Source organism: Capronia epimyces (assembly GCF_000585565.1).
Source record: "Capronia epimyces CBS 606.96 chromosome Unknown aczIQ-supercont1.4, whole genome shotgun sequence".
Lineage (NCBI taxonomy): Eukaryota > Fungi > Ascomycota > Eurotiomycetes > Chaetothyriales > Herpotrichiellaceae > Capronia > Capronia epimyces.
Window position 1 is genome coordinate 2,899,076 of NW_006912907.1, and position 25,670 is coordinate 2,924,745.

A 25,670-nucleotide genomic window follows, 5' to 3' on the forward strand; every position below is an offset into this window, starting at 1 on the left:
TTGGGAGAACGAGGTGGTCGCGCGGTGAAGTGAGGTTCGCGAAGTGAGGTGTGCGCACGCGCGCGGTAAAGTGAAGGATTAGTGAAGACAGGCCCAGCAGGAGGGCGCCAGGCCCAAACCACGGCCTGCGTGATTATGGGAGGGCGTGCACCAGAATCCCTTTACAGTGAATCCAAAGACAGTGCAAGAGTCTTCCCACTGTCGTATATCCAACCATCCAACCTGGCTGAAGGTCAGAATTTGGACAGGCAGTATTTTACACCCGGCCAGGCGGTGGCTCGAAGCTGGGCGGTGAGAATCTCAATCCACAGCATGATTGGTGGGCGGATCGCACCGTGGCCCGCAGTGGCTTCCCGCCCAGACTCGACCATTTCAGCTTAGCAAGTTTGGGAAAGGCACCGACTTCAAGTTCAAGGGCAGCTTATTCCTGTTGCTACTTCATACGAGTACGGAGTACTGAGTATCTTTACAGCCTGTCTCGACTCTGCGTTCGTTGCCAGCTCCAGCCTCAACCCCAATTGCATGAAATGTTCGTCGACGTTGTGCTACTTGCTCCCGATCAGAAGGCATCCTAGGGATTCCTGTGCTCCGGCGGTCGATATGTCACGCCCAGAACTTCAAAGATCCGTTTCTCATCATGTCCCTCGAGCAGCCTTCCATCGGCCAAGCGTTCTCGTCCCGGTCCTCTCATGACATCCGCATACAAGCCATGCTGATTCAGCCTCATCTGTTTCCTACTCGCATGCAGCCTCAAGCTCCGATTGAAATACTCATTGCCAGTGAAATAGATCAAGGCGGCTCCAAGTTCCGCCCACGGCACAAAGAGAAGATCAATCCGACGCCATACCTTTGAGCCCTGCAGCGCAGATGCTCCATGCCATTTAGATCCCGAATCTTCATGATGTGAAGAGGCAAGAGCGACTTTCAGGAACCCTTGCTCCGTCAGCCTCGGGATGACTGTGCCCATCATCAAGGTACGAATGTGGTCGAGGCCTGCGTGCTTTTTGAAGATAAGGATGTCGATGTCCCCACAATCTGCGCTGCCTCTACGGTATGATCCTCCAATGATCATCTGCAATCCAGCGTCGGCGGCTTCGAGCTCCTTCTTGACTATTGCAGCATGCTGAGCGACTTCTGCGCGAGGGATTCGCTGCTGAAAATCATCATAGTGCTCAATGCCAATGCGCTGGTTCCGGTTTAGATCAACTTTTTGGTACAGATCTTCCAGCGTACGATGCCCCTCGGCAATCCATCTCGAAGCAGTGGGATACCCGACTTGGTAGATACCCATAAACAACCGGAGAATCTTGTCACGAGAATCCATCTGAGCGTTGTCAAGTCGTTGGAGTCTTCCGGTCGAGACGATCTCTTGGATCTTCTCTGCTATTCTCTCGCCGATCCCTCGCAGCGCCAATGCCTCTTGCTTAGTGCGGATGACTTGGGTTTGTTTCCGCAGAGCTGTGACCGCCTGACGGTATGCTCTGGTCCGCCATTGATCTCCCGTGGCAGCATAATAATCTGCCATTTTCAGCAGTTTATCGATGGTCTGCGCGTTGGGATTGTCATCATTGCTGCCATCGTGCTTTGCCATGCACATGATTCGCGAGTTGCCTTTTCGAGCCTTGCCATCGCCAGGGAGGATGGCCAGTGTCTGATCAATCTCAGATTCATCACTCAGAGACTTTGCGTTCTCATCGACGCTCAGATCTAGTGGCAGGCTCCCAATGCTCCGTACGTCCTTGATCGCGTTGTCGAGTTCGTCTTCTGATCTGGTTTCCTCGTTCAGCCGAGCGATCTCCTCCTCTTCTGGAGTCGGAACGGCAAAATGATGCCTTTCGGAGCGTCTAGCTGGTTCCTCGGCTACCCTAAGCCGGGTTGCGTCACTCCTAGGCCTATGTCCTAACTCAGGGCGGGAGTCCTTGGGGCTTGGTTGCCCCATCACGGCCTTCCCTGATTCGAAACCAGGTACTTGAAAACGGTTCCAATGTGTCTCACAAACGATCTTGCGGGATAAACACTCGATGAGCCAGTTGACGTTGACGAGAGATGGATGGTTCTATTAGCACCTGTTAGCACGGGGATATTGCCCTTGGTGGACGCCTTTGTGAACCTACCGGAATCTCTTTGTATGCAAACTCTTTCGAGGCCTCTTTTACATCGAGGTTCTCACAGACGATGATATGAGTCACCTCATTGCACCACTCATTCGCCCAAGCAGCACCATACTGGATGGCTTTGTGGATCCGAAACCGGCGTGCCTGACAAATGTCATTGTTTGGTACGAAGACTGCCAGCGATATCAGCGCAACACACTCACGAGGGTCATGAATATACACACAGAATGTCAAGCCCCTGAACATTTGTTGCTCGGTGGGTACCGGCGGCAGCTTCTTGCTGCCCAGTTGGCGCTTGCGCTGCTTGATGTTGGACAGGTCCGTCACATGCTTGTGCCTTTCCCTGGCATTCTTGCTGTTGTGGTCTGCTGCATCGACGTTGACAGGCGAAGATGCTTTAACTCTCTTTATATTAGGGGCTGCCCCTATCCTGCTGAGCACTGTCTCTGAATGCCGGGCCCGAGGCTTGAGCTCTGTGGCATCGACACGCTTTCTCTTCTCAACGAGTGTCTGTGTCTGTCCCTTTACTGGGGCGAAGGGAAGAGGCGTTTTGGATTTCTTCGAGTTGGAGGTCACTGCTTCGGTAGCCCTAGGTATGGGCCCTGGATCCTGGTCGTGAGACTTGCTCTTGCCTGCAACCTGCTTCGTACCCTCATGTGGGGTCGGGGTCAGGGTCCGCTCCGGTCGTCGCGTGGACTCCTTGACCGGTTTGATGGGTGAGTCAACCTCACTGTCTGGCAGATCTTCATCCAGAGAGTCAAGAAGATACAAATCGCGGAAGAATCTGTCCTTTTCAACCTTTTCCTGAGTGGATGCCATTGTGGCTGAAAGAGTTTGTTTGCATTATGATTAGATCCTAAGACAAGAGCAAAGTTCATGGTGATAGGACGCGCAGCAAGCATGTAAGGTTTGAAGGATTCACAAGAAAGTAACTTTTCTTTCATTCACTGAACAAAGAAGCGGGGTGGTGGGACAACGCAACGCGGTCTCTGGGTGACCATTGAAGCCGCGACACGATATCTGCGCCAGGTCAGGTGACGCCAAGGCGAAGTAAATCACTGGCGAGCTCACCCATTTGGGGACATGGACAACGCCGCCCTATGCTCACCCTTAGGCTGATGTCAATGCTGCATCTGACAAGGCTCAAGCATCTGGAGGCAGGGAGTATCATTACCAAATCTGCCCTCCTCTTTTACTACAGACAATAGAGCATCGACTTCCAGGACGTGGAGACTTCCAACATAGTCATGGCAGTAGTAGATGGACGGAGTGCCAGACTTGGCTGGATAGGTGAGCTGAGTCAACCTTTGTATGCTGAATGGCTCTGATTCATCTAGGTCTGGGAAGCATGGGAAACGCCATGGCACAAAATCTGCAGAAAAAGTGTTGCAGCAAGGACCCTCTTCGTTTCTTCAATCGCACAGCTGTGCGCGGCAAGTCGCTGCAGGCCTTGGGGGCATTTCCATGCGACTCGGTTGCTCACTTGGTGGACGAGAGCGATATTATTTTCACGTCGGTTAGTGTCAGATCGGACCTGCGCGGCCATGAAGTGCTCATGCGAAGGATGACAGCTGAGTGACGATGCGGCTCTGGAAAGTATAATACAACAAATCGCATCCTGTGGCCATTTGACCGGTAAAATCATAGTCGACACAACCACTGTGCATCCCGACACAACGAAATCCATGGCAGCCAAGTTGAGTGCCGTCGACGCGCAATTCGTCTCTGGTAAGTACAGTACTAGCAGCTCTGCATCCGAGACATTGACTCACATACCTGCCTCGCTATGATAGCACCTGTCTTTGGCGCCACGCCCATGGCCGAAGCAGGCCAGCTTCTCATAGCAGTGGCCGGCCCCGACGACGCCATTCGCGTAATCAGTCCCCTCCTGAAAGGTGTGATTGCGAGGAATGTCATGGTCGTTTCCCGAGAACCCCAGAAAGCCACCTTACTGAAAACTCTTGGGTAAGTTCTAGAGCCACCTATGCTTCGTGAAACCCCCGGTCATCATCTTCACGCCCGCAGCGAGCTAACGGTGTTGGTCTCGGAAAGAAATTTCATGATCGCAGGCATTATGGAGATCGTTGCAGAAGCACACGTCTTTGCAGATAAAACCGGCCTAGGATCGAACATCTTGGAAGATCTGATAGAGCAGAATTTTGGAGCACTGGCTTATTCAGATTCCCGACGAATGACCACAGGCGTATATTGTCCGGGGAAAGGTACGTCCTTGTCGTCGATCCTACCTATAGGCAATTCTGTCTGATTCGTGTTCAGATCAAGCCCCTTACTCCGACCTCAACCTGGCGTTGAAGGATGTTGGCCATGGTTTGTCTTGCGCACAGAATGTTGGCGTAAAACTTGGGGTGGCCCATGTCGTCCTCGAAAATCTCAACAAAGCCAAGCAATACTCGGAGGATCATGGCGGTCGCGCTTTAGATTCCTCTTCCCTATTTGGCGCCGTCAGGAGCGACGCCGGGTTAGATTTTCGGACGGATTTTGTGAAAAAAAGGGACGGAGAAAACTAGATCGAGAAGTGAATCGCATTCTTTCAGCGGCCACCAATCTGTTTCTTAGGCAGATGTCGGATCCAGGAAAGTGCCAGGTTGATACTGATGGTTGCGATGCCAAATCTACGCAATGTGTTGTCGCCGCCTTGCCCGGCAATAGGGTTTCCTTGTCTGGGACCGGACCAAACATCCTCGATGAGGGTAGGAGGGACAAGAGCGAGTTCCAAGGTAAGGTGAGGAAGAGAGTGCGTGGCGCTTTAAAGCGGCGGCTTGCAGGCCTCCTAAGCCGTCCCTCGATGTCCTTACATCGCCAAGCCATATTTAAATGTACAGGTACATACTACTACGTCCTGCCGGGTACTACCATTACTAGACCTCCGCAGCAGTTCAATGGGATTCGAATCCATAAAGTTGTTTGCCCCAAACATGTCGCGCGGAGAAATAGTCCAACTCTTTGTCTCCCTTGCAGTCCGCCCTCACAGTCGATGCTTGTACCGCGCCCAAAAGTTGTCTCTACGCAACCTCCGGCATGCTTCCACCTCGACTTCTCCCTCGAAGCCCGCTCTTCCATCCAAGCCTGGGCCTGGCGGTTCGAAGCCAACTATTCCTCTCTATGTAGGCCTGGATCGGAATCCTGAGGGTCTCTCCGCCATTTCGAGAATTCCCATTCCCAAAGGGGAGAAAGGCGAGAAATTCACACCCTCTGTCTTAGCACGGCCACTCGGTCTCACGTACCCTCCGCGTCCCGGTCAGAACAGTCCCGTCGATCGCCGAACCGTCCAAGAGAAAAAAGCCGACTTCACAAGCTACCAGAAAGCTCTGGAGCGGCGGCGGGTATACCTGCGGTCATTTTTCCGTCCCTACTTCCAGGAATGGCGTCGAGTAGACCATTGGAAAGGCAAAAGCTTTATCTCCAACGATAGGCTGTTCAAGAGAGAAAAGGCACTGTACTTCCCGAACATCTGGGGTCAGACCCTGTCAAAAGGAGGAGACGGGCCAGATGGCGGGAGAGACACCACTCCCATCCTCATGGGCAAGATCTCTATCGTCGGCATGCAGTCGGGACAGTGGGCCGAAGAGCAGGTCGACACGTTTATCAGCGAGAAACAGAATCCGCAGTTACAGCAAATAATTGCAGACAGTAACGGCCTGGTCCAACGAGTCGACATCAACATGCAAGGAGACTGGGCACGATCTTTCCTCGTCAAGCTATTTAGTGGACGACTGAGGAAGCTGGTCCCTGAGGAACGCTGGGGCCGCTATTTCATGATCAAACTGCCCCGCGATATCCGCCGTGGACTGAGCGATGATGTCCGAGATGCGATGGGCCTGCTCAATTCTCAGGTTGGATACGTCTACCTGGTTGATTCGAGCTGTAAGATCAGGTGGGCTGGAAGTGGCCACACATGGGAAGGGGAAGTGAACAGTCTCAATGCGGTTGTCCAGAGACTCATACAAGAAGAAAAAGCATTGCAATCCCCGTCGCCCTCTATCAACTCCGTTGCATCCAAACAGCGAACAATACCAATGACATCGTCACCAAAACTCTCGGACTCCGCAGATGGCAAGCAAAATGCAATTCCGACCCCTGCTGTAGCTTGATAGCTTGAACAACTCCCAGCCCATACGACCTCATCATCTCATAAGACATTATTGATCACAGTTTTCTGGTTTCGTCCTAAGTGTCACAGTCAGCACATCGCCCAATCTCAAAAGCATGAGCCAATCCTCACCCGCACTTCGGACATGGCTCGTCAGATTCCGCTCCATCAAGGATGTCGTGCACGACCTTGCATTTCTTGGTCGATGGTATCTGGTCTGACTCGGTCACGGCAGATTTCCGTCTTGTTGCTTGGTCGCACAAGGAATGCACGTAATATGGAGCTGGCCGGGCGGTACCAGGGCAGCAGCCCCAGTGATATGTGTAATAGATGCACATGAGATGGAAATCTCAAGACCTGAAGATCAGTCGTCTCTGCGTGGAGTGGTGAGAACGATGGTGTCTCCTATCAGGTCGGCGTGGGACGTCTTTGAGGGCTATTTGAGCAGATTCAACCGTTGCGCTGTTGCCTCTGGCTGTGGGATGGTTCGTTGATCCGTGGACAGGATTGGGACCGGATTCTGACTCTGCTGAGAAAGTGGAAGACAAGCTGGCCCATGTCCTTGCTATTAGTAGTTGCACCTCGCAGGCCAGCCCAGCACTGGAAGAGGTTCTGGTGATTGTGAAAGTGTTTGCCAGTCAGCCAGATCTGCGCAGTCCCGTCTTGGTCTTTGTCTTTGTTGCCGAAAGCCAGACCCGCGAACGACTGTTAGAGACGTATGTTGTATTGAATCCGCGTGCTTGTCGCCGCTTGCAGCAAACAATTTGTCCCCCTTTGTGTTGATACAAATTTGGTTCGTTTGTCACTTGCCACAATGACGTTTTGGCGGCGGCGACGGCGGCAGTTTTGGATGTACTCCTAGTGAACCAGCACACCAAAAATCGAACACCCCGTCCCAACTTTCAGGTAGAGGCAATCCACACGATGGGAACACTGTATTATTATAACGTAGAATGACCAAAAGACCAAGAAACCAAGAAACCAAACATTAGCTAGAATTTGAAGTGAATCAATTGAGTTACAAGCCGATGCCAGATGCCAGATGCCAGCGGAAAAAAAACTTTCGGAGGACCCAACTAGAAGTACGGACACTGGACACTGGGCACCTGGGCAGACGATGCCCAGAGACGAAAGAATACCTTAATTAATACGGGTGGTAAGCAATATACCTCATGCCCAGAACGCACGAACACAAACACGGCACGGGCATCTAGAACGATCCCACGAGTAAGGTAGGATACCTAGTATCCGTATAGTGGTGCCGGTGCTGTAACCCAAGCATTGTCACCATTGGCGTGGTGCTGCCCACAAGGCCGAGGGCCTAAGAATTATAATATACGTCGTTTCGCTCGTCTCGTCTAGGTCAGTTGTGGCCTGGGCCTGTAGGATCGGGCGTATTACTCAGCTACAGTACGAGTACAAACCCAAGACTCGGAGCCCATGTCAGGCTGGGCACGCTGGGCAGTGTAGGTGGGCACCTAGGTACATAGTACAGAGTACATAGGACAGAGCATTCGTACATAGTAGTACCGTAACTCCGGCGGTGAATGGTGAACGCTGAACGCTGAACACATGCTAAACGGATTGCTCGTGGGTAAACCGTACGGATACAAAGTAAGGTACGGATACGGATACACTTCTTGAGGTCAGGTCCCAGCACCGCAAGTGGAAGTGGATCTGTAGTAAGTATGGATACTGATACTGGATACTCCATAGGTATGTTAGTAGTTGGTCTCTACTCTTACACAGGTACGGTCTCCATCTGTACAGAGCCCATGAACATAACGTTAATTAGTAGGTATTTACCCTTCGCGGTCAATGATGATGACGACGACGACGACGATGATTGTCGGATCCCTTATGGCAACTCAAGACTCATGACTGCAGTGCAGTGGTAGATGCAAGAGTTGAAATTTTCTCGCCCAGCCAGAAAGCTTAGCCTTGTGAGAAAGAGAAAATACATACTACGTATACTCTCCGAGTGCTGCAACTGTATACCTAAGGCAGGTAGTAATTAGGTAGGTAGTATTACGTACAGACCAGTCCAGAGTCCTGACGTCTGCCAATCCATCTTCCGCTCAGCTCAGCTCCCGTCTTTCCAAGCCTTGTCTTTCGGAAGTTAAGACTGTTGTTGGACCATGGGAAAGACTGGTCAACCGTGACAGGGTAGTATGTAGTATATAGCCGGGAAGTCCGGGAGGAGAAAGAAGCATGTCACCGGCCTTCCTGCTCTTTCTTGCCAAAGAACCGAGACACAGCCGGCGTGACACGTTCTGTACTCTGTAAGCCAAGCTGGCCCGGTTCAAGAGTCTGGTCTCTCTTACATGCTTGCGGAGGTCGCTCATTTGTCCGGACAATGCCCGGGAGGCAACCTCAGACTGGTGACTGGAACAAATAGCCAGACTACTAGTAGTAAGATGACTCCTCGAACAGTCTTGACTACCTAGGTACGCGGGACAGCCGGCAGAAGAGACATGGCAGGGTTGAGTTAGGTAGAGAAACCGGCTTGAGAGACTAATGAATGGTATGGGAGTTGTTGTCTGTACGAGTACGGATACACGGGCCGTTTGCTCTCCGCTTTCCTTCCCGGTGTGTCTTCCTGTGCTGTTGCAGGGGCAATAGTAATAGAAACCAAAGCTCCGTGAGTCTAACGGACGACCAAAATACCTTCTTCCCTGCAGCGTTCGTGCCCGTGCTTACCGTGGATGAGGCGGTAGCTTGACAGGGTCCGCGAAGAAGGGAATGGCAAGACATAACTAGGAAAACGAATCATGAGTGAATAGCGAGTGTGAGCCCATCTGATGTCTTGGTGCAAGAACGTGTATTCCGTACAGTGAGCTATTATTGGCGGCGGAAAAGGGCAATGATCATGATCATGATCATCATTCTCCCGCCATCGCGACTAGAGGACATTGCCGCTCGTTCTGTGCTCGTAGCCATTGTTGCCAGACATCTAGACTCGGGCTGTGGCGAGTCACAGCTCGAGCCCCTAGTAAAGGGTGTGGATGATCTGTCAATGATTCGTAAAGCACTCTGCCGAAAAGCCTTCCATTTCGCGCTCGATGGTTGAATAGGGGCATCTTTGGACCTGGCATAACATTTGCGTGAAAGTGCTGGAAATGGAATACCGGATCAATGACACTGAAAGTTTGTTTGCATCGGAGATGGTGGAAATATCGGTTTGGGTCCTCAACAACATACGTCAAGGCCCCATTCGTGCAAACGGCCAAACCGACAGCCTCGTGCTCCAGTTCCTGTCCTTGCCCAACCAGATCTGCCGCTATACGCCTCCGAAATTCCTCTTATTCAGAGGTAAACCATGACTTGTACTGTGCCTCTTCTGGACGGTGCTCCGAAGGTCGTCAATCGAAACTCGACGGCGACCACATCTGTGTTTTGACGACTGCCAAAGTGGAACTCAACTATGGCCGTGAGCTCCTGCCCACAGAAGCTGCAATTAGCGACGTAGGCAGTTCGGAAACAAGTACTGGCTTTCTGAACGATAGGACCAGGCCCAAAAGGATATCATCAACCATAGCGTCCACTCCAGATGTCGACGCCGTCATAGCAGCCTTGGCCCGAGTCTGCCACCCCAGTCGTGTAGTGCGGCTGCCAGGGTCGTTGAGATGCTCAGTATTAGCTGAAGTAAAGCAGCAGCAAGAAACAGAAAGCAATGAAGGATCCCAAGATAATCCCATCCCGTCGTCTTTTAGACCCAATTCTCGAAATCAACCCGTTGACACCAGGTATCTGTGCTGCCGCCGACGTTATCCTTCGGTTGATACTTGTCAGCGTTTCTCTCTGGATCCCGAAATTCTCATTGATTGCATATGCCTGCGCCAACACGCCATCGATCGTACTGTGGCTCTGATCAAGCCGAGCTCGTTCTTGCAGCATGTATTCCGCCTCTGCTTCAGCAGGATTCGAACTTCGAAAGGCATCGATGTCTGACCGGACATTGGTAAGAAGGTGTTGCCGGTCACGAGCCTCAGAGATGGAGGACCTGAGCCGTCGTAGTTCCTGGCGGTGTTCGCTCAGAAGTTCGCGATGGCGGGCAAGGTTGCTTTGTTTTAATGTCGACGTGCTCAAAGCACTTTCCGAGTCCAGGAGCCGCGACAGCTGGGATATCAAGCCATCACGCTGTGTTGCCGGTGTCAGGACCTGACAATGATTGCATACGATTGTAACCCACCTTCTCCAGTAATTCCTCGATGTCGGCCTCGTTTCTTCTTTCTTCGTCTGACGGTTTAGGAGGAAGGTTTGGGGTCGAAGTATATTGTGAATAAGTGTGAAATAGAGCCTCAGTCTAGCGATCACTCAGCACAAAGTATCATTTATCATCTTTGACGAGATGCACCCACCTGACTCTCAAGGGTCCTGAGCTGCTGGCGCAACTGCGCCCATCCTGCTCCCGTTGCCATTGGCAGAAGGCAACAGAGCGTGGGAGAGGCAGAAGACTGTGATGTGGATATATGTACTCCGTACAGTGTCTAACAAGAAAGATAGATGGGAGTTTCCATGGTGCTCGTTCAGTAGCACCGGTCTTGGACTAGAATAATAGGGATCGAATTCCCCTGCCTATGCCTTAGATGAAACCAGGTGACGAGGCTCAGACAGCCGAGGAGCGACAAACAACGCCAAGCCTAATCCAGGCGTGGCCGTGGCGCAGTCACGTGCTAAACTCTTGGCGCTTCACACTTTCCAAAAATTCCAGGTCGCCAGTCGCTAACATTGACCAAGGGCCATCCACACGACTTCATTTCCTTCAAGCACGATTTTTGACGTCGACAAGGTCTCCAAACAGCCACCATGGTACGGTCCTCCGAGTCACATGAGATAAATTGTGCGCAGGGAATACTAACGGGAACAAATAGTCGACCAACGCAAAAGTCAAGCCTGGACAACTCTGGGGCAAGAGCAAGGACGACTTGAAGAAACAGCTCGACGAGCTCAAGGGCGAGCTCGTTCAACTCCGAGTCCAAAAGATTGCCGGTGGCGCTACTTCCAAACTCACCAGAATGTACGTGACACACACTCATCCGAATCGACAGTCCCCCGTGCGGGTGCGGGATAAATGCAAAAACAAGATAGGCGGAACTGACGAGCACCTTTGGAAATAGACATGACCTCCGCAAATCGATCGCCCGCGTTCTCACAGTCATCAATGCCAACCAACGACACCAGCTGCGCCTGTTCTACGAGAAGAAGAAGTACCTCCCTCTCGACCTCCGACCCAAGCAAACCCGCGCTATCCGTCGACGATTGAGCAAGAAGGACGCCAGCAGAGTCACTGAGAAGCAGAAGAAGAGACAGACGCATTTCCCACAGCGGAAATATGCTGTCAAGGCGGAATAGATGGTGCAATGGAACGAGGATGGGGCGATGGGTGCAAGGGCGCCAATGAAAGGACAACTCGGGAAGGATGAGATAAAGCCAATGTTTCCCGGTCTTGAGCATACTCTAGGAGCGTCAGCTTGCTTCTCTCAGCCATAGGATGGGCATCTGATCGTGCCAGCCTATGTGGCGAAGAAAAAACCAATACCAAAATCTCAAGACAACGTCATGTTCTTAAAAAGATTACTCTTGATCTTGATACGTCGACAAAAGCGTCGAAAAGAGAGGCACCCTTTCCTCCTACAAGACTTGATCAGGCTCGGTAGGAAAGTCGTCATTCGCTGTCTGCTATTCATATCCATCTCGCATTAATTGCTGTTCCGATCCCAGGGCTCGAGAGCCCAATGCCCGTCACAGACACATTTGGTCAGGAGGCTAGCGACTTGTCTAGGCCAATCTCGTGGCGAGGCATTGATATCCTCGCTGAAGCTGCCACACCTTATGCACCTCCGAACCATCAGCACACCTGTACCGTTTGGATCCAGCGCGCTCTTGGATATCGGCTTCTTGCGATGTATATCGTACACAATCTGTGTTTGCTTGGGCTCACCATCTCGACGACCTAGTATATCGTGATTCAAAAACACATACTCAATGTCCACCAGCTCAGTAAAAAGTTTTAGCCGATCGATCAGCATCTTCGCTCGTAGCCCGACTGGACTATTGACCAGCTTATTCAAGAGAAGCTTGATTGTCCCTTGATACGCTTCGTGGACGATTCCTGTAGCCATCATGTCAAGCTGTCTGGTTGCCGTTCCAGGAATGTCGCCTTCAATGTCGCCATGCACGGACCACCGGTACTCGAGTAGTGCTTCGATAGCCTGAAAGCTGATTCCTTTGTTGGTGGTTTGCTGCTGGATACACTGCAGTACTTGGACATGATGTTGCGATTTAGGCTCTGTGTTCTTAGCGTAAGCCCTGACTGCCCGGACAAAAGCAACGAGAAACTGGCGAGAGCAATGTATGTTCAGTAAAAGGGCAACCAGTCCCTGGCTGCCATCTCCGTTGATGTCTCCTAGTCGCCCAGGGTCTTTGTCGTCGAACATTTCTGGGTTTGTCTCTCTGTCACCCACTTCTAGAATTGTGCTGATGATGAACCGGATGACAGACAATCCCCATCGAAGGTTTGAGCACAACATGTCGGTGAAGTCTTGTGTCATGACGAGGTTGGTATTCTGTACATCTCGCAGGTTCATAAAGAGTACGGTCGCTGTGTGGCGGATATTGTTCGCGATCCATGCCCACTGGGCACTTAAAGACCAGCCAATTCTTCCTTCTGTAGGAGCAATGGAAGGAAGCTGTCCACAATTGGCAGTGAGGCAAGCATGGTAAGCCATGACTCGCCCCATGTATGGCTTGTGAAACATCCGTTCAAGCTCCGAACCCTGCATCTTCTCATTCACAAACTCGTTGTCGCGAAAGAGCGATCGATATAAGCCTGAAACAATTGCCGGCGTGATTGCAGTTGGGATACTGTGCGAAGCACACATCAGCACGTCATCGAAAGTTGCATTTGTCCAGCATGCTCGAGCAAATGTAAGGTTCAGAGCAGCAATGGCCACGTCGATGTTGGGGTCTAATGGTTGTTGTGCTTGGCCCTGCCCTAGTGGGTGTTCCATCGTGACCAGTTGGGTCTTCCCATCCGGGGTGAGGTCTGCCCTCACGCAAGCACTGGGCGAGAAAGTCGGGCAGGTAACATTCGGTACAAACGGGAATACGAAGCCTGATTGAGACATGGACGATGTCTCCGTTACTGAAGCAGCGTAGGACACAGGGGACAGATCCTCTGAGTTCAAAAAGTCTGTTCGACCTTCCTGTGTAGTCACCACGAGTGCTAGAGATCCTTCTAGGTGATGGACTGTGGTGATAACCTGTTCCTCTTTCTCTGGTCGAGGTTGAAGTGTGTACACTGAAGGCGATCCAATCTTACTGGAGCCTTTGGACGGCAATTCGTCGAAACGGGGATGCAACTTTCGTTCGACTGAGATCACTGCCCATCTTTTGATCATGCTGGAGACCAGGAAACCGTGGTCCGTTATGCTGACTTCTCTGTTGATGCCCGAAGAAACCGACAGGATTGTTGGTGGTGTTTGGACTGCCCTTTCCACGTCTGGACTTTGCGCAACTTCCAGATGGGTGAGACGCCATGAATCTGGATCATATACATCCCCGAGTGTGGAAGAACCAGAGGGTCGCGATGACACCTTACTGGAAACGTACTCGACAGTCATGATGGGCAGTCCCTCAACAGCCTGTCTGACTTCGGTCCAGTCGATTGAAATGAGACATACCGAGATGAAGTTTTTGAACGAGTGTAGAGCAACCAGCATCTTGCCTTCCAATGTGGGGGCAAAGCTTGCATGACTGTAGAGGGTGTTGTCGGATGGTGATAGATGCTTGGTGACTTTAGAATATTGGCCATCGCCTCTCTGAAAGCACAGAGTCAGAAGACCATTGCGATGGACGACGACGATGGCTCGGTGCCAATAGGGCCCGGGTGGTCTTGTCCTGGCGTTGGTATGAATCCATCGAGAGTCAACCTTTGTGGCAAGCGCTACGAAATTCCTGGGTCTTTCTTGCCGATCCTGATTCAACCATGTCATACCAATGGGTTGTGACGTTTCACGTTCTTCGTCGAGATCCCCCCGACGATTCAGAACTAAGCGATTGATAGCGACACCGGAGATGTGGTAGACCCAGATTCTTCCTTTGATGTCGACAACGGCCAGCTCCCCTCCAGTTGAACTCCAGGCTAGACTCACAGCATCCTCGAAAATGGTGGCCAGCGTGTGTCTCTCGTTTAGTTGCCATGCCTTGGCATCATGGCTGTACCGGAGGCATTCGAGGTTGACGGTGGAAGCATCATCCGATATGCTGGCGAGGTTTCCGTGCCTCGACCAGGCTATTCGTTCAAGGCAACCGGAAGACCATCGACGATTCAATTGCTCGGCAACAGCAAGATTTGGTGGCAGGGCAACATTTGCAACGGACCCAAGATCTGTTGTAGGGTCGATCTGCTGAATCTGGTCCAAAGAATTCTGGTCAAAGAAGGCCTCAGATGCGAAGTCATTAGAGTGATCCATTTGACTCAAACGCTCCATTTCGAGCAGGATGCGTGCATACTATGCATCTTCCATTATTGCCTTTTCTTCTGCCTCTAGGATCCTTTCTTGGTCAAGCCCACACAGACTCGTCCAACAGCAGTTCGGCCCAATGATATGATGAGATATATGGGTCGTTTTGGATCTCCTAGGGGCTTGCTTAGTATTTTGCCTCGATGCTGCAATGTGGTATTTCGAAGCTAGTTGATAAAGGAGGGTTTGGCATAAATTGCTCTGCTGCGCTGGTGGGGTGTGACAAGGCAACAGTGAGTGGCTCGTGGCTCGCGTAGAAAGGCTAGGGAGGCTTGACCGATTCGTGCGAGGGCAGCTAACGCCAAAACGGAGGAAGCAAGGATGGGCGAGCCACAGAATCCGTCTGTGCCTGTAGCCGGGGTAACGACCTCGGAATCAGAAACGCCCGTATGTTTGGAGGGCAGTACCAGATTCGCTCGAAGTTGCTGGATCCTGTATGGTGGTTGAGAAGACAAAGACGATACTGTGCTGAGATTACACTCACGACAAGGAATGGAAAGAAAATGGAGAGACAATAGTAGCCGGTTGATTTAAGAAGCAAACTTTGTGTAACTATTCCAGCAACTGCGTAACTCTACCCAAACGGGGCGGTAGACAATTGATGTTTGGTTCTGACGCTGGTTGGGCACGAAGCACGATTGGGCACCTGCCACCCGCAAATAGGTGACCATGTGCCCCTAAGGCCCCGCATGTTCTTGATCATTAGGGGCACCGTAGGCTCTTTAGGCACTCTTTAGGCTCTCTTTAGGGTCCTCGACGCCTCTCTAGGATGCCTGCCAGGCACTTACCAGGCACAATAAATAGTTAAACTGTGGCTTGACCCCTCGTGCCTCTGAGGCTATGGGCCCCCACCTCAACACTGTTCACCTTTGATTGATCAAGACAGCCAGTGCTTTGTTTTGGCTTTGTTTGCGCATCCTGCCGGGCATCGGCTTTCTGCAGAGAAGCTGCAGGGCCTTTGCCCGTCTCTCCATCTCCTCCCGCGCTCGCAGCCGCTGACGATTTCTTCCACCAGTCAATCACCAGATGCCACCATCCCAGTCCATTTGGTCTAGTCCAGCCTCATTTCACCCTGCACCTCATTCTACTCCGTACTCACCCTTGCAACCACACCACCGCGCCGACGACTCGAGTCTCTATCTACCTTTCCCTCGAGTCGCTCGTCTACATCCATCTCGAGAACGGGAACAGAGCTCCCTATTAACGACAGCTCCTTCTCTGCACGAGTCCGCGAATCATGCGATAAATCACTCGTTTACCAAAAGACCGCACAACAACCATGAACGCCGACGACATTTCTGACCTCTCCTCTCCATTGAGCTCTCTCCCAAGCTCTCCTCTCAGTTCTCCTCCAAGCTCACCCGTTCTACCGCCTGCCTGGCAAACTCTCACTCCTCCACCGTCACAGCATGCCGGCGACGAAATGCCCCCTGCTCGCAAGCGTCGAAAAGTCGAACCCAAGGTTCGCACAAGTCAGCACTTGGACCTAACGTCAGACACGGCGCAGTCCGAATATGATCGATCGGAAGCTCTAGATACCCTTCTCAAGGCATTGCGCAACAGGAGAAAAATCGTGGTCATTGCAGGCGCCGGCATGTCTGTCTCCGCTGGAATTCCGGATTTTAGGTCGTCCCATGGGCTATTCAGAAGTCTTAGAGACGAGCACAAACTGAAAAGCTCCGGCAAAATGCTGTTCGATGCCTCAGTCTACAGAGATGATCATTCAACGTCCAGTTTCCATGAGATGGTGCGTAAGCTTTCTAAGATGGCCGAAAACGCCAAGCCATCTGCTTTCCACCGCTTCCTAGCAAGACTCTCTGTCGAAGGTCGTTTGTTGCGCCTCTATACTCAGAATGTTGATGGTCTGGAGACCTCTCTACCTCCTCTGGCCACTCAAGTCCCCCTCAGCCACAAAGCGCCATGGCCGCAGACCATCCAATTGCATGGTGGACTGGAAAAGATGATGTGTCAAAAGTGTAGACACGTTTCTGACTTTCAAGCTCATCTCTTCGACGGGCCAACCCCGCCACTGTGTCCACAATGTGTTGCGGCAGATACCTTACGAACGACGCATGCGGGTAAGCGGAGCCATGGTGTTGGGAGGTTACGACCCAGAATCGTTCTATACAACGAACACAATCCTGATGATGAAGCTATCGGCGCTGTCACGAGAGCAGATTTTCGAACAAGGCCCGATGCAGTGATTGTAGTCGGGACGAGCATGAAGATCCCAGCGGTACGACGAATTGTCCATGAAATGTGCCAAATTGTCAGAGATAGACGGGAAGGCACTACGATATGGCTCAACAGGGATCCGGTCCCCCCTGGCAAAGATCTCGAGAACTGCTGGGATCTCATTGTGAAGGGCGACTGCGATGATGTTGCTCGGCTCGCAGGCCTGAAAGAATGGGACGATCCTAGCCCTGACGTGACGGAGACATACACCGAGACTGATCTTCATAATGTCAAATCAAGCCAAGGAGAAATCGAGGTCGTCATACCCGCGACAGCAAGGAAGGAAGAGAAATCTGCTCAGCAGTTGTTGCCTTTCGCTGCTCTACGCACCATGACTCCGCCCCATAGTCAAAATGGAGAAGTCGGCCTGGTGAATCCAAAGGAAAATCAACCTGCTTCTTCTTCACCTGTGCGAATCAAGTTATTTGTATCAGACCGGAGCAAGAAATCCGGACAGGTAAAGAACGCGGCGAGTTCTGGCAGATCTCTGGCTCAGGTCCTTTGCGGAAAGGAGAACAAAAGTAAATCTACCAAGTCCAAGATTTCTCTCAACAGGAGACCGAAGGTCACCAAGATCAAAGCAGCAGGCAATCCTCGTTCCCAGGCACTCATTACAGGAAAAGTTACGAAGCCAACAACTTCAAACAATGCAGCGTGCAAAAAGCCTCTGCCGGAGCCGTTATCGCCTCGGCGCGATTCGAATGACACTTTCATTCCGCCTCAGAAATCGGAATATTCCAGTGTGGAAGGAAGCCCTGCACCACAAACACCCCCGTTGATGAGCGAAGAGTGGCAGAAATTGGAGACTGTGTCTCCCACAGGAAGGATACCGTCGGACATGATCAGGTTGCTGAACTAATACCATGGGAAGTCATATACCATTTGCGGGCGTTGTCATGGACCGAAAGGCAGAGACAGCATTCTTCATGCTTTGCCAAAGTCTCGAGGAAGAAGACCTTCAGACAATTTGTCATTTGACCGGGTTCGGCATGGGACTGGAGTTATGTGTCTCCTGCATTGCTAGATTCTAGGGAAGAGCATCCACAGGCATGGCTCGAACAGGGCTCCGGGAACCACATTTATTTTTTCATTCCACACATGATCTTGACCCGTGAACCGGGCTTATGCAGAGATCAGCAGACCGTGTCAAAGATGCATTTTTGCGTGATGGTAGAAAGTAGATATCTCTCTAACGTTGAGAGATCGAGAACAGGTCACGCTGTTCAGACACGAACAGACATTATCTGGGACTAAAAGACATGTTGGACGATCCAAAGCTCATGTTGGGCAGAACATACAGGTAATCTTTGGTGAACCACGACTCCTTATATACTAGAGAGCCTGTCCAACACCCAGTTCCTGGTACCTTCTGTCCTGGTCCCCTGTAAAATCGCTCGCCCGTGGCCTCTTGCGCCCGGGAATGCCACCAAGTCCCGAATCTCGCATATATCCGCCGCCATGTGTTCGAGGGCGGCTGCCACCACCACCACCACCACCACCACCATCACCACTCGTCCTCGTACGCTGCCACCCCGCCGGCATGCCCGAGGAAAGCCGCCACGTCGAGTCATCGCTGTTCATGGTGCTCCTACCAGCGGTGTCCCGACCCAGTGATTGGGACATAGAAGTGCTAGGGCCTGCCGGTAGGGAATCATATTCATCCTCAGCACCGCTCATGCGCCGAGGGACTCTCACGCGCGGATATCGGCTGTCGCCGACAATTCCTTTACCTAGATTGCCCTGAAGCGATGGGATCTCGTCAGGCGTAGGTAAGTAAGAGTCTCGCTTCCCGCCTGGAACGCCGGCCAAGTCGACGGGGTATGGCTCATAGTCAGTTTGCGGAGTGGCGTTGTAGGTATGGCTGTAGCTATACCTACTTCCGCTGCGGCGGCGGGGGCTTCGATTTGATCTTTCCACTTTGCTGCTGCCTACCCGGGCGGGGGAGTGTGATCGATCGCGCCGGACCTCGCTGGACAGCGGGCTCGGTACGGTCGGCCGATTGATATGTCCGGATCCCGTGCTGACGCCGACGGGAGCTGTACCTCCTAGGGCACTGTTTCGTCGATCATTACGGGGAGGCGGTGTTGTTGTCGTTGTCCTTGTTGTCCTTGGGGAATCCTGATAGCCATTTTGCGGAGGTTGGGCGGGGGGCACAGCAGCTCGTTGAGGCGCATTCTTCCAGGTGTCTGACCGCTCTGGGGATTGCGCAATTCGAGTAGATGCGTCACTTGATCCGTGGATGTTTCTCGAGGCTCCAGGAGAGCTACGCGGCTCGGAGCGTTCAGTGTGCGGCATGACTGGTGGCCGCTGTGGGCTCCGGCTGCGCTGAGGACTGTCCCTGCCGCCGGTGCTGGTCTCAACCTGGCGACTATTGCGGCCATGTACTAGAGCTCCACTTCCAGTTGCCGCGGCAGCAAAGCCTGCCATCCCAGCTGACATTGCGCCATCCTGTCCATGTGCAGCATCGGGAGGATTGTATTCATTGTCAAAGGCTGCATTGGCTCTGGCTGCATCGCGACTGAAGCTTCGGCGGTGCTCACCACTTCCGCGCACTGGAGGGATGTTTCCTAAAACTGACGCCTCGAGGTTCAGATCAATAGGCGAGACGGGAGAGTACGGCCATGGTTCGCCGTTGTTGATGTGATTGACCGGGACAGGTTTCCTGCTGATTTTGTATCGCGGCTCAGCTTCCGAGGCAGGTTTCTCATCCAGCACTTCATCTGTATCGGATTCTCTTCGGTGATACGAGGAGTCTTCCCTTGCCGCTGCAACGGCTAGACGTGCGGCGAGAGTTTCGGCTTTGGGTGCATGAACATCCGAAAACTGACTTCTTGCGTTCGCCGGGACTGCGGTCTCTTTCCCCAACACGAAGTGATCGTTGCCTGGTACTGTCCGATTAATAGACCCGGCTCTGGCGCTTGGAGCAGTTCGCCTAGGTGGTGGCACAACGGGGACGAATGGATTCTCTTGCTCTCCACTGTTACGAAATGCTGGATGTTCAGACATGAGAGGAGCGGCTCCAGCAATACCTTGGCCTTGGAAGGAAGTGTCTCTATTTCCAGCAATAGGGGGTTGGGGTAGTCTCCAGCTTTCGAGCTCATCGTCATCGATAGGCAGAGCTCTGTGCCGGGGAGATTGCCTATGTCGACGCCTCTTGTAGCATAGTACACCTGTCAGGATGGACATACCCATAACTAGAGCGCCCAAGACAGAGCCGAGGATGATGGCCAAGTTTTTGCTGTGGCTGCTGGATCCTGACGTCGATGGATCCGCGGTACCGGTTGCAGCAACAGCGCCTAACACCGACGAGGTTTTCAGCGCCGAGGTAGGGATAATCAGTGTAGACACAGCACTCGAGGAGGATGATCTGGAGGACGTTGAGGATGAGGTTTGAGAATGCTGGAGCGATACGGCCTGGGAAGTGACCACCAACAACGAGGTCAGTGGCGAAGATTGCGACGTCGAGATTGTGTCTGCACTGGCTTCCGGGTTGGTGACTGATTCTTTGGCTGTGCTAGACGCCTCTGAGCTGGAGGAGGTTGTCGAAGTCTCGAAGTGTGTTGAGGTTGAGACTAGAGCGGCTGAAGCGACGGATGCAGCAGAGGCCAGGATTGATGTAGCTTCCGTATAGACCGAGTATATTTCGGACGCAAAAATTTCCAACGGATCAGCAGTGTCGAGTTGTGCTGCAGTCAGGGAGATGCAGTTTGGTGCGAGCACCAACAGCTTCCAAAACCTCATTGCTCGTCCGTTAATTCTGGTCCTATATTACCGCGATTAGAGCCCTCGTCTCTCCTGGTCCCAAAAACATATCCTGTAGATGAAAGGTCTCAAGGGGAAACACGGCATATTCAAGAGGCTTGAGTTGACGGTGTCATCGCCACACTCACAGCAGGGTAGACGACAGAGCATCACTTCCTGAAGTGAACGGTCAGGCTGCTATTTACCTACAGGGTGGATCGTCAACTTGGATCTTCGGTACTGAACCCAAGGAGCGCAATGTCTTGAAGACCACGCGGCAGAGGGACCGGTGTGTTCACTAGAGCAGTGCAAGCATGGGTAGCGACAAGTTGCAATGCTTGCAACGGCAGATCTGCCTGGTTCTGGAACGACATCTGTATACGCAGCTACTGCGGCTGCTCAGTGCCCCTGGAGGGGCCCCGTGGGTGTATTGGGTAGACATCGAACTAAGGTAACCGAAGGAGGGTGTCTGAGATCTGAATGGATGTTGACGAGAGTCTGGCCGGTGAGTAGCAGGGAGCGTGGATGGAAGACGAGGCCGATCAACGCAGGGTCGAGGTTGATGCTGTGGCGTGAGTGGCTGGATTCTGTGGCTGTGTGGCTGTGCTCTATCAAACCATCTTTCGACGTCTCGCGAGTGGCGAACTTGAAGCAGTCACTCTTGCGCCCGGGGCGCTGTCCCTCGACCTTGCAGACAAGAGTCGGGCGCTGGCTCATAGTCACTTATCTGATAAAACATTAGTCACCGTACTGTGTATAAAGCGTGTTAGTCGTGGCAAGAGTTCCTGTTAGCGAGTTCATCGCCACAAAGCTCTCGCGAGGCTCTCCCTAGAAGTGAGCTGGTACTCGTATATGCTCTATGGGTGTTATTTTTAGATTCTTGAAGCAAAGGCTGACTATCAGCTCGAAGGCCATGTTCGCCAGTAAGAGGTGTTGGACAGACTACACCGGTAGTCCTTCGCCATTGTCCAAACTTGGTCGGAATCACTCTGCTTGAATGGGCAGCCAACATGCACAAATCTACGCTCGTTTGGACCAGTGCATTTGTTGCGGGTTGCCGCCGGTAGGGTCCGGATCCTCTTGTACAGAGAAATCAGAACAGCAGAGCAGCATAGGTTCGGTACCTAGGTAGTTAGATATTACCGTCGAGGTTGGAGAGCCCTGTTCTGGTGTTGGCACGTGAGGTGAGAGCTTATCAGCTATCCATTGATCAGGTGACTCTTGCGTCGGGCGGATGACGATCCGTAGGTGCCTGTTGTGAGTCCACGAACGGTCGCCCAAGATAGCCTAGCGGACGGGCTTAGCAGCTCCTTGGCCGCACATTCCCTGGCACATGATTGGTGACGCCTTGACAATGGCCGGCGATAGGGGCGATTATGTGGGCCGCGGTAAGGCCAGCACTTCCGCTGATGTGCTTAGACTCCACTATTTGCTCAGCATCGGGGGCCGCTGGGTCTCTGCCGCCTCCCTCGCTCCCCCCCTTCGCTCCTTCTCCTTCTTTCCCTTGCTCTTGCTTTCTGTTGTTGCTGGTGCCTTCCGCCTTTGGTCCTCGCCCTCAACCTGCGACCTGCGACCTGCGACCTGCGACCCTGCAACCTGCGACTTGCACTCTATCCAAGCCACGACTGCACCTTGTACCACTTCCCTCTGCACCCGTCTCCCTTCTTGGTCGCTCCAAACGACTTTTCGCCTACCTTATTCTTTACTACTTTCTTGTTAATATACCCCTTCTTTCACTCCCGTGTATTCCTCCTCAGCATTGACGCCTCCCTCCTTGGTACGTTGAACCAACACAGGGATCCGCTTATCCGCCGCATCTGCGTCATTCACTCTGCTCCAACACGCCATCTGTCCTCTGCTCTGTTCGATAACGACTCTTCGATCTCACCGGGCTTATTTCGCTCCTTCTGCTCACCCAGCGCTGCGCGCATTTTGTACACCAAATAGTCCTCGTAATATACAACCACGCTTTCTGTACCAGTGACTCTCTTGTCTCGCTGGCCGTCACAAGCGACATTCGCTCACCTGTTTGACCTTATTAACCGGGCGTACATCGAGTCAAGTGGCTGGAAACTGCGTGCGCACCTCAGCGTAGTGGCAAAGAAGGAGACCACTGTTCAGTGTTGGCCGGAAGAGTGTCCTGGAGGCATCAACAACCCGGTGCTTGCTTAAAGAGAGAGACATATGGCTGGTGTCGAACCACCAAGTCTTCGGTGACTAAATGGTCCAGATGAGCCACGGGAAATCCCAAATCCTCCATCATTGGGTTGTCCTCAGCAGCGGCCCAATATGCTGCGCCTTCTGTCTTGGACGGGATGTGACAAGGCCAACTCTCCGGAAATGAGGATGTTTGTTCCCAAACAAGAGTCACTTGTTTCTGGCGGTCTCACCATGCCATCTAATCACAAACGCAAACAATCAACCGACCCCGCGGGTCAAACGTCAGAAAGGAAACGAGCCAAAATTGATGGCAGACCTGCCTCAATGGCGGTGCCTTCCGAGACACAACGGGCACTTCCCTCAGCTGGACAAACAGTCATTTCTTCGTCAACCACAAATGCACCACCGTCATTTCTGCCCTCTCCTCCAGAATTGAAGCCAGACATTTGCAATATGGATGGTCTAGATCACCACACCCGATCGGACAGTAACAATAGCAACACTGCAGCGGCACGCTTACAGTCAATACGGAATGTTATACAGACGCAACTCAGTCTGGAAATTGTGCTCAAACACAAAGAACTGAGGTTGATCGAACAGGAAATGGCCAAATGTCAAGTCTCCCTGGAGCAACTTCGGCGGTGCAAGGAAATCCCTTATCCAGGTACCCAGGGGCTCTCCTTGGCTGTGAGTGATGGTGCTGGATCTGCGTTGCGCAGCTCCTTCCAGACCCCTCTCCCTCAGTCGCCGGCGCCGTGGGGCGTGGCAAACGGACCGTACACTCGGCATTACGCGCAATGGCTGCTACCGGACCATCGTTTCGACGGAGGCGAACCCGCAAGTAGCTTCCCAGCAGGCAAATCTCCGATGAAGTCGAGATCGACCAGGGGAAGTGTTTTGGACATTTCTCAGGGTTCAAGTGGGTCTCGCGCCCAACGCAGTGGCAAACTCAAAGCACTACCCGCAGGTTATGGCCAGCCAAAGGAGAAAGCAACTGGGCCTATGATTGTTAAGAGGAAGTCAGACGGGTTAATGGTGAAGCTCATCTGCCCTGACTGTGGTAGGCATGATTTTGGGAGCGCACAAGGCTTCATCAATCACTGCCGAATAGGCCACGGCAGGAGTTTTGCCAGCCACGACGCAGCAGCCGATGCCTGCGGAGAACCGGTCGAACTTGACGAGTCTGGAGCAATACTTGGGGTTGAGCCAGTGGCCACACCTACAGCGGGTAATGTCCATCCTCTCATTCGGTCAGCCAAGCTGCTGCCAGCCACAGCACCTCGGACTTCTCAGTCGTCCTCATCGACTGAAGATGTGACACGGATTTCCAAGACGAAGCCCGTGTCGCCTGACTTCAAGGGGTCAGTTTTGACCCCAAATCTTTCCGAGCTCATCAAGATTAAAGGTCTTGGTCTTGATCTTCAAGAGATGGTTACAGACGCCAAGAAAAAGGTTGAGATGCCAGATTCGGATTCGGAGGACGACGAGATGGACCTTGACATCCCCGTGCAAAGTACAGCACAAGGTCGACATCCACAGGTTGCTGGAACTAAACAACCTTCCAAATCCGCTAAATCTCCCATGTCCTCGCCATTGTTGCGCACCAGCATGTCCGTATCTACCGCCACGGCGCACGGAGGTAGAATGCCGCAGATCGACGGCTCTAGCGAAAATCTCGTACTGCATCGGCCCAGAGGGATGACCCTCCCGATAAATGAAACTTCTATGACAGAAATGCAGCCTTCAGACCCATCCCCCACTAGTGAGTCCAACCAGGCTCCCAGTCTGGTCGACGACGACGAGGAATATGAGGCACATTCGCCCACAAGCAGTTCTGTCTCCGACGAACACGATGTCGGCGAGGTGGACTTTGAGGTTCAAGGCGACGACGACGATGATGCGCGGAATGTTTTGCGTGGCCCGGATTTTCAGCCCAGTTGTACGCAACCCGCCAGACCTCCTGCACATGTCAGGAGACCTTCAGCCATTCGTCGACGAGGCGAAGATCGGGAAGAGAAGCACGTCAGTTTTGTGAGTCCGAGTCCCGCCAGAGATGTACCAACACCTCGTCAAGGTGGGGAACGCAAGAAGAAAAAGGCCTAAGGGTTTCGCGTGCATGACTTGCCTGGTAGACGACTACATTCACGCAAGAGACTTGTGAGGCAAGCATTGTAGGAGTCTAGCAGGGGTGCAGGTTCTCTTGATTGAGCATGGAAGTGAGTGTATTACATGGGTGACAGGATGTTGGATATATACGGAGGCGCGTGGTCTATCAAGGAATATGAAAGCCGATATCCAGAATGTATTGTGTAGATATCCTTGTGGCGTCTGAGTAATATCGGCCACGCTCCACGCTCAGCAATCCGCTGGATTGCAAATCAATATGAAAGACTCAACTCCATGGCATACGTTCTCGCCTCTGTGAGCCGTGTACCGGGGCTGCTGGTTGGGCTACAGTGTGGTTGCTGCTTAGTACAGAGTAGTAGCTCATGGCAGGTTTTCAAACAGAGGTACGTTAAATTGTTAATAGTATCCGTACAAGTAATTATAAGCCTTGTAGTTCGGCAAGGCTGAGTGAGGGTCTCCAACTTACCCGCCGCACTGGGCGCCATTGCGTCAGATGCTTCTGGAACTGCCAAGGCTGAGGTTCGATTCGTTCTTCTACAATTCAATCTGGCCGTTCTCGCAGCGCGGGATCTGGAAACCGTGATCAGACCGCTTGTAACTCTCGGAGACAGCTCCCTTCGACTGGTCGCACGCAGCATTTACTTTCCACGCCAG

At 52.5% G+C, this 25,670-nt stretch overlaps 9 protein-coding genes across 9 annotated transcripts; 5 read left to right on the forward strand and 4 right to left on the reverse strand.

Moving 5' to 3' along the window:
• Positions 1-571: 571 nt before the first annotated feature.
• On the reverse strand, positions 572-2,933 carry A1O3_05681 (uncharacterized protein; the record flags this gene model as incomplete). Its single annotated transcript, XM_007735801.1, has 3 exons — positions 572-2,056; positions 2,115-2,287; positions 2,339-2,933. The coding sequence occupies 3 exons, from the start codon at positions 2,931-2,933 to the stop codon at positions 572-574; spliced, it is 2,253 nt and encodes a 750-aa protein (XP_007733991.1).
• A 499-nt stretch (positions 2,934-3,432) lies between these two features.
• Positions 3,433-4,642, forward strand: A1O3_05682 (uncharacterized protein; the record flags this gene model as incomplete). The annotated part of the gene is made up of 5 exons (XM_007735802.1): positions 3,433-3,630; positions 3,686-3,842; positions 3,908-4,079; positions 4,167-4,336; positions 4,392-4,642. The coding sequence occupies 5 exons, from the start codon at positions 3,433-3,435 to the stop codon at positions 4,640-4,642; spliced, it is 948 nt and encodes a 315-aa protein (XP_007733992.1).
• Positions 4,643-5,050: 408 nt separating this feature from the next.
• Positions 5,051-6,226, forward strand: A1O3_05683 (uncharacterized protein; the record flags this gene model as incomplete). Its single annotated transcript, XM_007735803.1, has 1 exon — positions 5,051-6,226. One exon carries the CDS (start codon positions 5,051-5,053, stop codon positions 6,224-6,226), a length of 1,176 nt encoding a protein of 391 aa, XP_007733993.1.
• A 3,635-nt stretch (positions 6,227-9,861) lies between these two features.
• Positions 9,862-10,646, reverse strand: A1O3_05684 (uncharacterized protein; the record flags this gene model as incomplete). Its single annotated transcript, XM_007735804.1, has 3 exons — positions 9,862-10,365; positions 10,418-10,531; positions 10,587-10,646. The coding sequence occupies 3 exons, from the start codon at positions 10,644-10,646 to the stop codon at positions 9,862-9,864; spliced, it is 678 nt and encodes a 225-aa protein (XP_007733994.1).
• Positions 10,647-11,034: 388 nt separating this feature from the next.
• On the forward strand, positions 11,035-11,580 carry A1O3_05685 (large subunit ribosomal protein L35e; the record flags this gene model as incomplete). The annotated part of the gene is made up of 3 exons (XM_007735805.1): positions 11,035-11,068; positions 11,116-11,245; positions 11,346-11,580. The coding sequence occupies 3 exons, from the start codon at positions 11,035-11,037 to the stop codon at positions 11,578-11,580; spliced, it is 399 nt and encodes a 132-aa protein (XP_007733995.1).
• Positions 11,581-11,927: 347 nt separating this feature from the next.
• Positions 11,928-14,720, reverse strand: A1O3_05686 (uncharacterized protein; the record flags this gene model as incomplete). The annotated part of the gene is made up of 1 exon (XM_007735806.1): positions 11,928-14,720. One exon carries the CDS (start codon positions 14,718-14,720, stop codon positions 11,928-11,930), a length of 2,793 nt encoding a protein of 930 aa, XP_007733996.1.
• Positions 14,721-16,032: 1,312 nt separating this feature from the next.
• On the forward strand, positions 16,033-17,847 carry A1O3_05687 (uncharacterized protein; the record flags this gene model as incomplete). The annotated part of the gene is made up of 1 exon (XM_007735807.1): positions 16,033-17,847. The coding sequence occupies one exon, from the start codon at positions 16,033-16,035 to the stop codon at positions 17,845-17,847; it is 1,815 nt and encodes a 604-aa protein (XP_007733997.1).
• A 473-nt stretch (positions 17,848-18,320) lies between these two features.
• On the reverse strand, positions 18,321-20,729 carry A1O3_05688 (uncharacterized protein; the record flags this gene model as incomplete). The annotated part of the gene is made up of 1 exon (XM_007735808.1): positions 18,321-20,729. One exon carries the CDS (start codon positions 20,727-20,729, stop codon positions 18,321-18,323), a length of 2,409 nt encoding a protein of 802 aa, XP_007733998.1.
• A 2,391-nt stretch (positions 20,730-23,120) lies between these two features.
• On the forward strand, positions 23,121-24,992 carry A1O3_05689 (uncharacterized protein; the record flags this gene model as incomplete). The annotated part of the gene is made up of 1 exon (XM_007735809.1): positions 23,121-24,992. The coding sequence occupies one exon, from the start codon at positions 23,121-23,123 to the stop codon at positions 24,990-24,992; it is 1,872 nt and encodes a 623-aa protein (XP_007733999.1).
• Between the last annotated feature and the right edge of the window lie 678 nt (positions 24,993-25,670).